Source organism: Canis lupus, chromosome 37, assembly GCF_011100685.1.
Source record: "Canis lupus familiaris isolate Mischka breed German Shepherd chromosome 37, alternate assembly UU_Cfam_GSD_1.0, whole genome shotgun sequence".
Taxonomy (NCBI): Eukaryota; Metazoa; Chordata; class Mammalia; order Carnivora; family Canidae; genus Canis; species Canis lupus.
The window spans coordinates 14,742,413-14,759,081 of record NC_049258.1 but is presented as its reverse complement, the minus strand read 5'-3'; the positions used below and the strand labels follow the sequence as shown (position 1 = coordinate 14,759,081).

General features: G+C 38.7%; 1 protein-coding gene and 1 long non-coding RNA gene across 4 annotated transcripts in view; one reads left to right on the top strand and one right to left on the bottom strand.

Moving 5' to 3' along the window:
• Nucleotides 1-1,421: 1,421 nt before the first annotated feature.
• The window catches only part of ZDBF2 (zinc finger DBF-type containing 2), a 31,971-nt gene continuing 16,723 nt past the window's right edge, over nt 1,422-16,669 (bottom strand). For all 3 annotated transcript variants that reach the window (XM_038585533.1, XM_038585534.1, XM_038585535.1), the window contains one exon: nt 1,422-13,528. In XM_038585533.1, the coding sequence (XP_038441461.1) occupies nt 6,172-13,528 (7,357 nt within the window). In that variant the 3' untranslated portion in view covers nt 1,422-6,171. The remainder of the gene's footprint in view (nt 13,529-16,669) is intronic.
• On the top strand, nt 7,435-13,806 carry LOC119867944. The gene is made up of 2 exons (XR_005385279.1): nt 7,435-7,789; nt 13,392-13,806. It is a non-coding gene; the product is annotated as an uncharacterized LOC119867944 (long non-coding RNA).

Sequence of the window (16,669 nt, the reverse complement as noted above, 5' to 3'; positions counted from 1 at the left end):
ATCGACTGTGCCACCCAGGTGCCCACTATCATCAACGTTTAAAGGGACCACTTGGTTATAGGTAATACGAAAATTTAGCTCTGTTTTCATTCTGCCACTTTTTTTTACCACCTTCCCCCCCACACAGTCCCTCTATCCTGCCCCTTAAAACTATCCTCATGCTCTGCTGTCTCACACAATCATTCAGCATAGCTGAAGAAATATCCTAGCTCCAAATGCTACCTGGCAGTTGCTACTGACTATGCTGGGCAATTTGGGGTAACTTCGTTCTCAATAGACTGTCAAACACTATGATGCAACTTTTCATATTTGACTTGAGATTCTTTCTCTGTAGGAAAAATGGAACTTTGTAGTTCTGCTGGGTTATAGATATGTGAAGTAGTATACCCAGTATGAAAACCTAAAAATTATCACCTATCAAGGTCAAGTGGTTTCTCTGACTATAGAGTCATCAATACTACCTCAAACACTCACTTAAATAAATATATTCTAGATGTAAGGACCCTGTGTGAAACCACAGTAATAGTCAGTTACTAGGATACCACCATTTGGTGCAGTGAAATAATCATGGTGGATAATAATTGAATTTTCAAGTGGTCATTCACCTCATAATTTCAGCTCAATGGGTATAGTATCATTTATTCATTATCTGTGACCAGTAATAACAACTCTCCAAAAAAATTAATTAACCCTCTATTTTTCCAGTTCAAAAGAGCTGACAATATCTCAACTCAAAAACTAAACGTATGATGAATATACCAACTTGTCCTTAGGACATCTTTTCTGTACCCTGATAAACAAATAACTAAGGGAGCCTATGTAACAATTCATCTTGATGCAACAAACCAACAGAGGGGAGACTATTCATAGTAATGCAAACACAGGAAAGCAATCTTTCTAGATAATGCCTTGCAAATGGCCTCAGTGCAGAAAACTGAGAAATTTTTCCATGCCAAATAGCAGTATCCTGTGTTATCTATAGAGGTTTATTAACAATCTTTTGAAAGTGTAAGAATTATGCTGCACGTTCATTATCTTATCACTACTGAAATTCTCTTTCACTCATATCAGCTAATGAAAGTGAGCAATTAGAGGCTTGTGTGGTTGATGCTTGGATCCTCAGCACCCATCAGAGGACCAAGCACATAGTAGGGGCTTAATTAATATTTGTTAAGTGTACACATTAGCTACTGTCTAATCTATGAGTTAGATGATAGATAAAACCAAATTTTCCGTCACAATTGTCTCAAATTCAGCCGTGAAAAAATGTAACTGCTGATAACTTACTCACTATGACAGCCCCCATCTCAGATTGTTAACATTTTTTCCTCTAAGATAAAGACAAAGACTGGATATTTTCAATCACCACTTTTATTCAAACTGACATCACATGGCTGCGGTTATGATACATTGAAAAGTCCACAGAATTTCTGCCCCACTCCCCCCCACCCAAAGCATTAACTATAAAGAAACACCAGACAAACTCAAACTGAGGGACATTCCACAAAGAAACTGGTTTGTACACTTCAAAATGTCAAGTTATTAAATACAAAGAAAGGCTGAGGAACTGCTCCATACAGAAGGAAACTGAACAGTCATGACAGTGTGTGATCCTGGGTCAAATCCCGGACCTTTAGAGGAAATTTTGGAACAATCTGCAAAATCCAAATGAGGTCTGTGGAGTAGAGAGTTCTACCATACCAATCAATGTTGACTTTGATGATGTGTACTGGGGTTATGGAGAAGAGTAACTTTAAAGAAAAATGTTCACCATGACCAGTACCATCACCAACACTTCCTGGCTCTACAGCACATGTAGATTAGGATAACGGCTAACTTGGATGTGATTCTCAGTTCGGTTACATTCAAGCAATCCACTGTGCAGAGATGGAGAACACAGGGTAATGTGTTGATACTGAAAATGAGAATTCACAAAGCACAGTGAAAAGAATGCTAAGATGAGCAGTAAAGGGAGTTAAGAGTCAAAGACAGAGGAAGTATAAAGCATTCAAGTATGGGATAAGGGCACTTAAAAAGGCAGATATCCAGTTGGTTTTGGAAATGGGGTAATAATAATCAAGGGTAACAGGTATGAGAGTAATAAAGGAACAGCTAGCCTCGAGCCTAACAGCTTTTTATCATATTTATCAGGAGACCAGCATTCTGTTACCAGCTTCATTAAAAACTAATTATAAATACTATTCAGCAATAAAAAGGAACAAAATACTGATACATGCTACAACATGAATGACCCTCAAACACACTATAGTAAATGAAAGAAGCCAGATACAAACACCACATATTGTATGATGCCATTTACATGAAATGTCCAGAAAAGGCTAAACTATACAGACAGTAGATTAGTGGTGTCCTGGCACTGGGGATTAACTGCAATCCCCGTTTGATTACAGTAAATAACAACTCATTTGTAATCTCAAAATTGAGGCATAGAGCTATTTAGTGACAATCACAGTACCTAACTCATAAGGGCTCTTTGAAGATCAAATGAGATAATACAGGTTAAAAGCTTAGAACAATGCCCGGCACTTAGTAAGTAAGGGCTCAAGATGTACACGCGCGCACACACACACACACACACACACACACATACACACATACACACGTCCAGCTTAAAAACTTAGAAAATAAAATGCATGTAAAAAACAACATGCATATAATAAATTATAAATGTAAATAAAGTATAAGTCCATACTTATTTAAAGATTCAGCAACAAATTATAGTTCATCCTAGACCTATTTCTTAATCAAGGTAAATAGTTTAAAATATTTTGGGAGAACTTTTTAAATATACATATAAAGTATAAGAAGAACAACGGAAACTTACTATATTATTTCTCTAATATTTGGGGTCTAAATAAAGTTTAAGGAAATGTTGAGACTCTTCCTCAGCCTCTCATCTTCTCAAGTTGACATTTTGATGTGTTAATTCCCTAATTACATGATTTTTCAGTATGTTCCACATTTTATTTCTATATAGAAAGTCCTTTATTGAATATGGACATCCGGCACATATTTTTACCTTGGTAATTTTTTCTCACAAAGAGTAGGCTGTTGTTACATCTTAGCAATATAATCCTGGACCAAAAAAACCCAGCAATCAATACTATTGAGGCCAAAGGCCCCGACCTCAGTGACATACGTATACTTTTTTCCATGTTTTCTTGTCCTTGATAACATACACTATGATACTGGAGGCTCTGGAGTTCTCTCTTCCCAGCAGGTGTCAGATAATGATGTATCTACTGCCTCCTGAACTCAGTCCTGTTCATTGACTCTTTCAATACAGGTATACAAAGTGAAAAGTTGCTAACCCACTACTCCACCAGACAAATAAATAGTTGTTTAATTTTAATCCTTTGAAATAAGTATTCCATGGACATACCTGTATATCTTTGGTTAAACTATTTCCTCACCAGCATCAACATTTATATTCTCTTATTTATTATCTCTAAGACCATTTATAAAATGAACTCGTTTTCATTATTCTCTGATTCCTTAAGTATTCCCAGAAAAACTTTCCTAACATGAGGAGAAAGTAGAGACAAATTTCAATATTTGATAAATTTTATCTTGGCAACTTTGAAAACAAATTTACTCTTTAAACTGCATTATAAAAAATACATTAGTCTTCACATTAGCTTTACATGGAAATATATACTTGCTTGAATATTTAAATATAGTTTCTCTTTACCAAAAAGTGTCACTCAGAGCCCTAATTACACAAATAATTTAAATGCACAAATGCAAAACACACTTCACACAATATTGTCCACACACTGCATAACTTGGGACAATTATAATAAAAATTTATGCAAGATACTGAACAAGGACAAGATTAATAAAATATTCACTGTGGTTATAACTTGATTTTTCACTATTAAAAGAATTTAATGCATTCTTGAATACACAAAAAACATCCAACTGTTTCATCTAATCTGCAAATTAAGCCAAAATATATTTTGACAAAGGGGCATATCTTGTATCCTACCAAATTCTGAAAGTAATTCATTTCTAATTTAATTTAAATTATAATTTTTACAATTTTAAGTTTTCAAGCTTGTCTAAAATAATGACTACAGGAACTTATAAACATCTCCAAAATGTTAAAAAAAATAATCAGGACTGTATTATAGTTTGATATTTTTAGTAATATAAATTTTAAATATAAACCCTTTTTCTCTCAAAAACATGGTATTTAGAAGTCTCCAATGTGAAAAAAGTAGTAAAATTTTTAACTGCTTTTGATCATTTGACTTACAAGAACTGTCCTCTCTGCATAATGCAATCACAATAGATCATCGTCACTGAGTACATTTCCATATGATCTCCTGCTTTTAAGTTTAAACCTAAAGCATCCAGAATGCCTACTAATAGTACTTAAGGAAATTACCGTGTCTACTTCATAGGAAAAGACACCAATATCCACAAATAGGATATTTTTGTATATTAGCTGCTTGTGAGCTTCCTAATCAGTAGGACAGTTTTCTTTCTAAATTAAAATTGGAGGATTATTTTAAACTAGTGGCCCATAGTATTATTTTAAGAGGGGGAATTAAAATATGTTTGTATACGAGGCAAGGTTGAAGTTGCTCTGCAACTAAAAATATAAATATTTGTCCTTTTTTTTTTTAACAGAATTACTGTTCTAAATTTAGAAGTAAAGAAATTACAACAGAACACCATCATAACGTACCCACAGCTTAAAAACGGCCCCTGAAATAAAACTACATTTAGACACCAACTGTTACACTATATTTCATTAATTCTAAAGTAACACATTTTTATCTCTGAAGTCATGGTACACTGATCTAGTTTCAGTAAAATGTGGTTTATACAATAGAGTTGAAATTCGTGTTTCCTTTAACATTAACGATAGGAAAGGGTCCAGGATCCTGGTCTTAACAGGATACCTGGATGCGTCTGAACCAGCTCAACCAGTGCCCCTGGATAAAGGATCTAAACATATTCTGAGTATCTCAGACCCAAACCGCTTATCTTAACGTCTTTTGTTTGGACTCTTAAAATCAGCTAGCAAGTTTAAGGAAAGCCAAACTAATGCACAGATATGTAGTGTTTCCCTTGCAAAACTGGCCTCCACTTAGGTTATCACGGTTTTGTTAGATCTTTTGAAATATTAAGATTACAAATAATTCGTTCATGACAACAATTAACGGTCTGCCCAAATTACCACCCCAGTGATTTCAGTGCAAGCTATTACGGAAAAAAATGACACGATGGTGGCAGAAATGCTTTTGAGAGGTAAGGCCGTAAGGATAACCCAGGTTTTCATATTAAACCACCAACGCTTCAGGTGGAGGGGAATAAAGGTGGTAGAAAACATAATTACACTGGCAGGATCATGGTCTCCTCAAGATCTAATAATGCTAAAGAAAAACCTACAGAGATCGTTTATGTGTGTGTGTCCAAATAAGGAAAGTCAAAGACTTGCAGATCCAATTTAAATGAAGCAGAAGGAGTTTGTGTTTTTGTATGTAAAATCCCCAGGCGGGCTTTTGTTTTGTTTTGTTTTGTTTTTAACTCGATTAAAGATCACGGAATCTCATTTTCTTGAATGCTTTTTTAAAAAGAAAGGTAGATTACATGTTGTTCGTGATTATTTCAATCAACCTCACTCAAGAGTCGAATTTATTCTAGTTTCTCCTTTTTAGTTATCCAGTTAGAGTACGATATGGACAACGCCACTCCGGAAAAACACAGAGGCACGGGTTCGTTTGTTCCGATTTTTTAGAAAGTAAAAATAAGATAGCATTTAATGCTTGCCACATTCAGTTTCTGCAATATGACAACCTGCTGACATGAGATACAGTCATAAAAAAATAAATAAGAGGGACATGATTTGAGGGAGAAAAAATGTGTACGTAGGGTGCTGAGTTATGGGTATAAATTAGGATGAAGCTCTTCTACAGCCAACGGACAAGGATGCGTCTGCATCTTTCAAAAACGGGGGGAGGGAGGGGAGAAAGGACCTTAAACACGAATTTTAAATGAATTACAAAAGTTCTGAAAAATAATGTCTGTAGCAAAATAGTCGAAGGGTAGTTTTTTCACCAGAGCCGGGCAAGCGGTGTGCACAAGCCACCGGGGCGGGCGGGGCGGGGCGGGGCGGGGCTGGCCCGGCGGCCGCCCACACTAGGTGGCCTCGGGCGCCCGCGGCTTCTCCGAGAGCCGAGTCCTCATCCTGTCGGAGTAGGGCACCTGAGAGTACAAGCTTCTCAAAGCGTAGATCTTAACGGGCCTGGAAAGCCGCCTGCGTTTCTTCCTGGGGCGTTTTTTACCACCATTCCTCTTTTTTCCTGCCGGGGGGCAAGCACCTTGCGCAGGTGGCTTGGCAGTAGAGCCGGAGGCAGCGACCGCCACCGAGGGACCCCGCGGAACCGAGGGACCCGGCGGAACCGAGGGACCCGGGGTGACCGAGGGACCCGGCGGAACCGAGGGACCCGGGGTGACCGAGGGACCCAGGGCAACCGAGGGACCCGGCGGAACCGAGGGACCCGGGGCAACCGAGGGACCCGGCGGAACCGAGGGACCCCGCGGAACCGAGGGACCCGGGGCAACCGAGGGACCCGGCGGAACCGAGGGACCCGGCGGACCGGAAGGACCGGGCGGGCCGGACGAGCCCGGAGGCGTTGGGGCCGCGCTCTTTCCCTTCTTTAACTTAGTGACGTCGCCCGTTTTCTTCTTAAGGTGCAGTCTCACGAACGCGCTCCTGGACTGATACTTGCGACGCAGAAAAGCAGAGTATTTTGAAATGTACTTCTGAATGATATCACTTAGCTTGGTCTGAATCCAAATGGGGCGTTTTTCCGAGGCGGTTCTGGGTTTGGGGTGGAGCGTAATGGGTTTGTACACCTTTTGGGGGAGACCGGGATTAGCAGTAGGCGGCGTCGTCAACCTCCTCTGGGTCTGGGTCTTCCGTTTGCTTTCCAGGAACTTGCGAGGCGCCGCCTGTGAGGAGGTCCCGGCCGCGGCGCGGGCCGACGGCGGCAGCTGGGCGCCCCGTCCCTTTGCAGCTGCGCCGACGCCCGAGGTCCCGGGCCTCGGCGCAGGCTCGGGGGAAACCGGGGCGCCCGGGTAGGCCAGCAGCTCGTCTCGGAGCGTCAAAACGGCGGTCGGGTCAGCGTCTTGAGCATCTTCATCGCCTGAGCTGGAGCTCAGGTCGCTGAGATTAAGCCAGTTATTTCTGTCCAACTCCTCCAGGCTGGGCGGAGGATCAATCACAATTTTCTTGTTCAGTGGGTCATAATAATTAAAGGTACGCCGTTTATATTTGTACTCTATGCTGACATCCCGACTTCTGCAGCTGCGGTACTTTTTAGCAAAGTTGGCGCATTCACTGTCCTGAAATTTCATATTTGAAGAAATAACATAGACTAAGGCATTGGGTTGCAAAGGCTTCAGAACTTTAGTACATGTTTCAGGAAATTCAAGTGTTCCGATTTTCACTTTCTTTTTTGATTTTTTGTCCTTCTGTAAAAGCGAACGCTTCCCCGTGGAGTCTTCCTCTTCACTTCCTTTGGTCTGTGACAGACATGTGAGATTGGTTTGAGTTCCATGGCTGACTTTTACAGCCTGACATCGAGAAGCCACTCGCCATGATTGTTCATAATAAGGCCTCTTTACTGTAGAATGATGGCTAGATTTATCTAAGGCCACTGAAAAGTCATCAGTATCTGAAATGCCACCTGCGTTATCGTCACAATCTGAAAGAACTTGAATCGCTGTGGTGTCCTGACTTGCGTCAGCCCAGGTAATCTTTTTTCCTTCATTCAAATTTTTTTTTTTTATCTTCCTGGTCTCACAGTCGTCATCAAAGTAACAGTGGAAACGACCTTCCTTAAATTCCTTCACAAGAGCATTAATTTTCATGTCATCTTCTCTCATGATTTGAGACCACGTTTTCCCTACAAATGAAGGAGGGACATGAGGCAAGGCTTCAAGGACCGGTTCGTCAGGATTGTCTTCTACGACCTCCTTTGCTTTGTCCAGGTTCCTTACAGGATCAACCACGAAAATAGAGCTTGAATGGGAATCAGGGTTTGTTTCTTCCACATCCAGAGGCATCTTCTTAAATAGTCCTGCTTTAGAGCCAGCCTCTTGAGGCTGGTCAGCATCAGACTGGAGAGCACGATCACACTGGAAACTCATTCCGGAACTGCATGGTTCACAGCTCATACTTTCTGGATCTGCATGTTTTAACTTCAAAAGTTTTCCTTTACCAGACCTTTGATGGGCTGCCGACCCAGGAGAGGCATTACGAGGCACTGCCGAAACAGGTTCATGGTGCTTATCTTTTCGGCTGGTAGTTTCTGGATTTTTCCTTTGACAAACGTTGATTCCTTTGTCGGCCTTCTGAAGTTGGTCAACCACTGGCTGAGAATCCTCTTCCCACTTAAAATTTGTTTTAGGGCTATCAGATCCACAACTCTTCTCTTCTGAATCAATGTATTTCACCATTTCTTTATCAGACCCTTGTGATGAGTAAGTCACAGACCGATCTGGGGGATCAATTTGAAAATTTATTTCAGAACCATCACAGCTTGACTCCTGCAAAATAATATAGTCTTTCTTCTGGTTTACCACTTTGAAAGTCTCTTTGGACTGGTTTGCCAGTGACTGAGGAGAGGCTTCACATACATATCCTATTTCAGAATCATAGGAGTCACAGCACTCACCTTCTAGATCAAAGCCTTCTGTATTTATACAGTTGATTTCTTTGACAGTCACGTGAGGTGTGTCAATCACCTGCTGAAAAGGGATATCAGACTCAGCAATCACTTCACAGTCACTATCACTGGTCACCAGATCCACAAATAGCATCTTTCGAAGATTTGCTTCTTTAACTGACACTTGAAGTTCATTAACCACTATTTCGAGAGGGACATCAGACTCACACATTAATTCAGAATCACTAGGTTCACCGGTCTTTACTTCCATGCCAAGATGCCCTTCCTTCGGAAGATCTATTTCTTTGCACACCACTTCAGATTGATCAACTTCTAACTGAAAATGAACACCAGAATCACATTTTATTTCAGAAACACTAGGTACACAGCTCTTATCTCCTAGGTCATGATGACCCCTCTTTTGCAAGTTGATTTCTTTGATTGCCAGAGGAGACTGATCAGTCACGAAGTGAACAGGAACATCAGAATCATAACTTACATCGAAGTCACCTAGTTTATAGCTCTTATCTTCCAGGTATATATGGTCTTCCTTCCAAAGACTGACTTCTTTAACAGATTTTTGAAGCTGGTCAGCCACTGACTGAAGGTGATCATCAGAAATAAAAGCTATTTCAGGACCACAGACAACATTGCTCTTATCTTCCAAATTGGCGTGTTCCCCTTCCAAAATGTGTGGTTGCTCAACCACTGATTCAAGAGGGACATTTGAAACATAAATTATTTCAGAATCACTGGGTTCATAGCCCTTATCATCCAGACAAACATGTCCTTCCCTCAGAAGATTTATTTCTGCAATAGCATCTTGAATTTCATTAGCCACAGACTGAAGAGGTTCATCAGAATCAAAATTTATTTTAGAATCACTAGGTTCCACAACCTTCCCTTGCAAGTCAACATGCTCCTTCCAAAGGTTCATCCCCTCAATGACTTCTTCCGTTTGGGAAGCCACTGACTTTTGAAAAGGGACATTAGAATCATACATAACTTCAAAACCCTTGGATTCATCCCTCTTATCTTCTACATCTTCATCCTTCCAAAGGCTTATTTCTTTAACAGTTTCTCTAACCTGGTCAGCCACTGACTGAAGAGGATCCTCAGAATCAAAACTCATTTCAGAACCACCAGATTGACTGTGCTTATCTTCTAGCTCAATGTGGTCCTGATCCAAAATAGTTATTTGAGGTTGTTCAATTATTGACTCAACCAAGAAATCAGAATCCAAACTCATTTCAGAACCACTACACTGGCTGTTCTTATCTTCCACGTTCCCATGACCTTCACTCTCAAGGTTTCCTCTTTTAACAGCCCCTTCAGGGTGATCAGCCACCAGAGAAACACCAAAACCACGCATTAATTTAGAACCTCTAGTTTGAACCATTTTATTTTTCATTACAACTTTCCTTTCCTTCCTCAGGTTTGTTTTCTTAACCACTTCCTGAAATTGTCCAGTCAATAGCTGAAGAGGGTCACCAGTATCATACCTTATTTTACAATGACTAGATTCACTGTTTTTGTCTTCCAGATGAACATTTTTTTCCTTCATGAGGGTTAGCGGAGGTTGGCTAATGACTGAATGAAGAGGGACACCAATATCCAAGTTTATTGCAAAGCCTCTAGATCCAGTACTTTCACCCACTGGGTCAACATGGTCCTCCTTCAAAATAGCAATGTGAGGTGTTTCAGTCATTAACTGAGGAAGGACGTCAGAATCAAACATTATTCCAGAACTACTATATGTATCACTCTTTTTTTCTAGAACATGTTCTTCTTTCTGAACATTGATTTCTTTGACAGCTATTTGAGGTTCAGTCACTAAATAATGAGGGATGTCAGAATCTGCTTCAGAACCAGTAAATTTAGCACTTTTACTTTTGAATTTAGCATGTCTTTCTTTTTGAAGCCATATTTCTTTAACAGCTGTTTCAGGCTTGTGAGTCACTGACCGATGAAGGTGGACACCAGGATCCAAACTTGTTTCATACACATTTAATGCATTATCCTTATCTTGTAAGTTTATGTGTTCCTTCTGATGGCTTATTTCTTTAACAGCTATGTTAGGATGATCAGCCATTAAATGATAAGAAATGTCAGATTTCAAACTGATTTCAGAAACACTAGGCCCATTACCTTTATTTTCTAAATGTATGTGCTCTTCTTCCTGAAGGTTTATTTCTTTAATGGGATCTTTAGAATGGCCAGTCATTGAATGAAAAATACCATAATCCAAACTTAATTCAGAACCGCTAGGTTCATTGTCCTTATTTTCTAAGTATATCTGCTCTTCTTTTTGAAGATTTAGCTTTTGCATAGCTACTTCCGGAGGGTCAATAACTGAATGAGGAGGAACATAAAAATCCAAACTTATTTCAGAACCACTGGGTTCATCATTCTTCCTCCCTAAGTGTATATATTCTTCTTTCTGAATGATTATGTCTTTAACAGCTCGTTCAGGTTGAGTAGTTCCCGAATGAACAGGTATATCAGAATCGAAAGTTATTTCAGAAACACGAGATGTATTAGTCTTATTTTCCAGGTGACTAGGTTCCTCCACATAAACAGCTACGTGAGGTTGGTCACCTCCTGAGCGAAGAAGAATATCAGAATCGAAAGTTATTCCAGAACTATTTGACCCAGAGCGCTCACCTTCCAATTTAATGTGCCTTTTTCTTATTTCTTCAATGTCCATCTCAGATTGCTCGGTACCGGACACAGCAGGGGGATCAGATTCAAATGTCAACTCAGAACTGGAGCACCCATAGCTCTTAACTTCCATGTCAACATTTAGCTCTTTCAGACTTATTTCACCCAGAGCCCCTTGACGTTGATCATTAGTTGACTGATAAAGAGAAGCACGAGAATCAAAACTTTGATCAGAATTGCTAGATTTAACACTCTTACTCTCCAGGTCAACAGCTACTTCTCGAGGGTTTACTTTTTTAACTATTACTCCGGACTGGCCAGGCACTAATCGAGCGTCAGTGTGAAAACTCAATTCAGAACCATGAGAATCATAGTTCATCTCCACAGGTTCATTCTTCTCTTCCAGAAGATTTATTTCTTCAACAGCCCTCTGAGATTCGTCAATCACTGTTTCAAGGGAAACAGCAAAATCAAGATGGGCTTTAGCGCTACTGATTTTAAGGTTCTTATCTTTCAGGTAGACCGGTCTATCCTTTAGGTTTCTTTCTTTGACAACCAGGTGGGGATGGTCAGCTGCTGACTGAGGAGAAGCATCATTGTCAATACTTGTTTCAGAACAACTTGAACCATAGTTCTTATCAACCAAGCCAATGTGAACCTTCTGAAGTTTTGCTTCTGTGACAGCCACTGGGAGTCGGTCACCCACTGACTGAAGAGGAAAAGCACAATCAGTACTTACTTCGGAGCTACTCGATCCATAGTTCTTATCAACCAAGTCAATGTGTTCCTCCTTAGGAAGGCTTACTTCTTTTGGAGGCTGTTGGGGGTAGTCATCAGTTGACTGAAGTAAGGCATCACAATCATAATTAATCTCAGAATCACTAGATTCATAGCTTTCATCAACTAAGCTGATAGGCTTTGCCTTCTGAACACTTACACCTTTAACAATTACTTGAGCTCGGTTGGTAGCCAACCGAAGGGAGCCATCACGATCAGAACTTATTTCAGAAACATAAGATTTATTATTCTTACACTGCAAATCAGCATATGCTTCCTTTGAAAGGTTTATTTCTTTGGCAGTCACTTTAGATTGGTCAGTAGGTGAATTTTGAAATGGAGAACTGCAGTCAAAACTCATTTCAGAAGCTCTCGATTCATAGTTTTTCTCTTCTTGGTCAATTTGTTCCTCCTTCCAAAGGTCTTGTGCAGCCTCTTCGGGTGGATTGGACACTGACTGAAGAGAGCCACGAGCAAACTTCACTTCAGAAATCACTGAGCTCTTCTGTTCCAAAAAGGCTGACTTATTAAAAACCAAATGCTTTTCCTCTTGGGTAGGACCCATACCAGAAAAGAATTTCTCACGGTGCTTTGCAGTAGCATCTTCAAAGACTCCTTTATTAGAAGGCATGCCAGTTTTATTCAGGCTGATTGCTTGGTTGACAGCTAATTTGGAAAGAGATTCAGACTTTAAGGAGTCTTCCATACCCACAAAGTCACGGCCTTTAGCGCCAGCTGACAAAGTTTTACGTTGAGACTTTATATCTTCCTGTATGATCAATTTATCTGAACTTATACCTAAAGATTTCCTAGTCGATTCTTTAGGTTTCTGATAAGAAACTGAAGACGTTTCTAGATTGGACGATAGCCCAGGATTTCTAGAGCCCCTGTCTGGCTGTTCAAGGTATCTGTCAGCTTTGTTTGGGTCACATTTTCTGACTGTCTCTGAACTGGCTGCTGCTGGTAACTTAGTAGGTTTAGTTGTAACTGGTCTATCATAGGAACTTCCAGCTAAACAACTAGAAGGAGCACTAGAAATCACTGAGGGACATATTAAGCTTCGTCTAGTATGTGTAGCTTGACCTATCCCAACTGGATTAAATTCCTTCACACCACTTCCAATTTTATGAACAAACCCTAAGGGCTGCTGCTGTCCCTTCTCCAGTTTTTGAATAACTGATGGTCTAACTGAAACACCCTGTATATATTCCTGAGATTTACTGGGTCTAGAATGTAACTCTTTACTAGGTTCAAAACCCTTGGTGGAGCTGTCTCCTTTGACTCCAGCAGCATCCTCAGTCGCTTCCTCAGAAACAGAATCATCAACAGGAACCACTTCAGGAGGTGACGCAGTATTTGTAAGAAGTCTCTCATTTTGTGTTGATCTAAAAAGCAAGGGGGGAAATCCATAAAAATATTCTGATATATATTTAAAATGTTATAATAAAGGCACAATAACTGTATTTTATTTCTATCCTGGGCCCCACTGTTATAGAACAAGGAACCAAGGCAATCACATGAGACTGTACTTCCCTCAGGGATGGAAATCAGTAGAGAAGGTGGAGACAGCTCCATCAATTGCTACTTAATAAACACAAATGGTTCCTAAACATAAAAAAACTGTTAAAAAAAAAAAAGGAAAGGAAAAAGAAATAGCCATCTATCATCTGTCAGTTATCAGAGTGGCAAACAGCAAAAGGTTTAACATAAGTTACTTAACCTTTTAGGCTCCAGTTTTCTCCCCCCAAAAAACCATAATATTATTTTCCCTCATGAGATTGTCTTGAAGAGTAAGTTAGTTGTTATATGTAAAGAGCATTTTTTAAAAGCCTGGAAAATATAATCATTCACAAATGTTAGCTATTATTTAACACACTGGGTTTTTTCAAGTTTTTATTTAAGTTCCAGTTAATTAACATACAGTGTAGTATTAGTTTCAGGTGTACAATTTAGGGATTCAATCAACACTTCCATATAACGCCCAGTGCTCATCACAAGTGCACTCCTTCATCCCCACCACCTATTTCACCCATCCTCCCACCCCTCGTCTTTCTCTGACTTATTTCACTTGGCATGATACTCTAGCTCCTCCACATCATTACAAATGGCAAGATTTCGTTCTTTTTATGGCTAATATTCCGGTGTGTGTGGTTGTGTGTGTGTGTACACCACATCTTCTTTATCCATTCATCAGTCAAGGGACATATGGCTGTTTCCATAATTTGGCTATTGTAGATAATGCTACCATTCACAAAAATAAATTCAAAATGGATTAAAGATCTAAATGTGAGACAAGAAAACTATTAAAATCCTAGACGAGAACACAGGCAGTAACCTCTTTGATATCGGCCATAGCAACTCTTCCTAGATATGTCTCCAGAAAAATAAACTATTAGGACTTCATCAAAATAAAAATCTTCTGCACAGTGAGGGAAACAATCAGCATAACTAAAAGGTAACCTACCAAATGGGAGAATGCATATGCAAATGACATACCTGATAAAGGGTTAGTATCCAAAATATCTAGAGAACTTATAAAACTCAACACTCCTAAAATGAATAATCCAATTAAAAAATGGGCAGAAGACATGAATAGACATTTTTCCAAAGAAAACATACAGATGGCCAACAGACACATGAAAAGATGGTCAATATCACTTATCATCAGGGAAGTACAAATCAAAACTATAATGAAATAATCACCTCACACCTGTCAGAATGGCTAAAATCAGGTTGTGCCTAGGTGGCTCAGTCAGTAAAGCATCTGACTCTTGATTTCAGCTCAAGTCATGATCTCAGGATCATGAGAGCAAGCCTTGCATCAGGCATGGAGCCTGCTTAATATTCTCTCCCTCTGCACCCTCCCCTCCAAAAAGAAAAAATTAAAAATGCCAAGAGGAGTCTAAGGAGACATGGCAACTTAATGGAACATGGTTATCTGAGATGGGATCTTGAAACAGAAAAAAAACATTAGTTAAAACTAAGCTGAATTAACTACAGAACTTAATATATTAATATTGGTTCATTAATTGTAACAAATCTGTCATTCTAATGTAAGTGATTTAGTAATAGCCAAACTAGATAGGGAGGGTATACAGGAACTCTCAGTACTATATTCTCAAGTTTTCTGTTGATATAAATCTGTCCTAAAATGTAGCCATTAAAATAAATAACTTTTAAAAAATAGTTTTAAAGTAACTTTTAAAATAACTTTAAAATTTTTAAAAATATTATTATAAACTATTTATTATTATTATTTATTTTTATCTTTTAACACCTAAAAGATACTTTTATTAAATATTTTTCAATTTGAAAGATGCTTTAATCACCTAAGGGAAATGTATACTCATGGCAGCCACATGTGCCTTTTTTTAACATGTCACAAATACTGTTATTTCTTTCCCAAAAACACTTATCATAATTAACACTAAAAGAATATGTTTGGTATTTGTAAAATTAAAAAGTTAACTTAGATATCAGAATAGTATGATGAGGCAAAAATATTCCAGAATTTTTCATATTTCTGAATTGTAATCAATAAAAGTGCAGTACAATTACCACTTTACCCTAGTTTTTCAAACTCTAGAAGATCGTCTCCATTTGTGTGTCTTAAAGACTACTAAAACATTCTCAAAATAAAGTTAACCTGTAACATTTGGCAAAGAAAAGCCAGGCAGAATCATAAAGTCAAACAACTAGGCAAAATCCCCCAAAAGTTAGGAATCACCATCTAGATGCTTTGATTTTCATCTGTATGTGCATGTGGTTAAAATTAACAACTAAATCACAATCTATGTTTCACTCATTTTTAACTAATTATACAACAAAAACCCCTCAAAAATCCAACCATTAAAGATTAAAAGCCCCTCTTTTATATAATTCCTGTGCTAATTTTTTTTAATTTTTTAATCTATAAATAAAATTTAAAAGCTACATATCTATGAGATATGATCATAATGGAAACTCACACTTTTAAATCTTCCACTAAAAGAAGAATTAGCACACCCAAATTATAAATGAGCACTTAATACAGGAAGACAATAGAAAGATAACCAAATCCGCCCCCAGGAAATTTGAGGAAATTAACTAAGAAAAATCAATAAATAGAAAACAAAAATAAAGCAAGAGCTAATTTTCAAGAAGGCCAAAATAACAGAAAAACCTACAATGTCTAGATAAGGGGGGAAGAGATGAATTTTTTTAAAGATTTTATTTATTTATTTGTGAGAAACACAGAGAGAGATGCAGAGACACAGGCAGAGGGAGAAGCAGGCTCCATACAGGGAGTCTGATGTGGGACTCGATCCCAGGACTCCAGGATCACACCCTGGGCTGAAGGAGGCGCTAAACCACTGAGCCACTCAGGGATCCCTGAGAATAATTTTTTTTTTTAATAAACTGTATAATTTAGAACTTAGAAACAATGTGTTAACATGGGATTAAAAAAACTCAAAGTAAGAAAATGGAATTTAAAATCAGATATATTGATAGGAATATAGATACAGATACACAAATACAGGAATTTA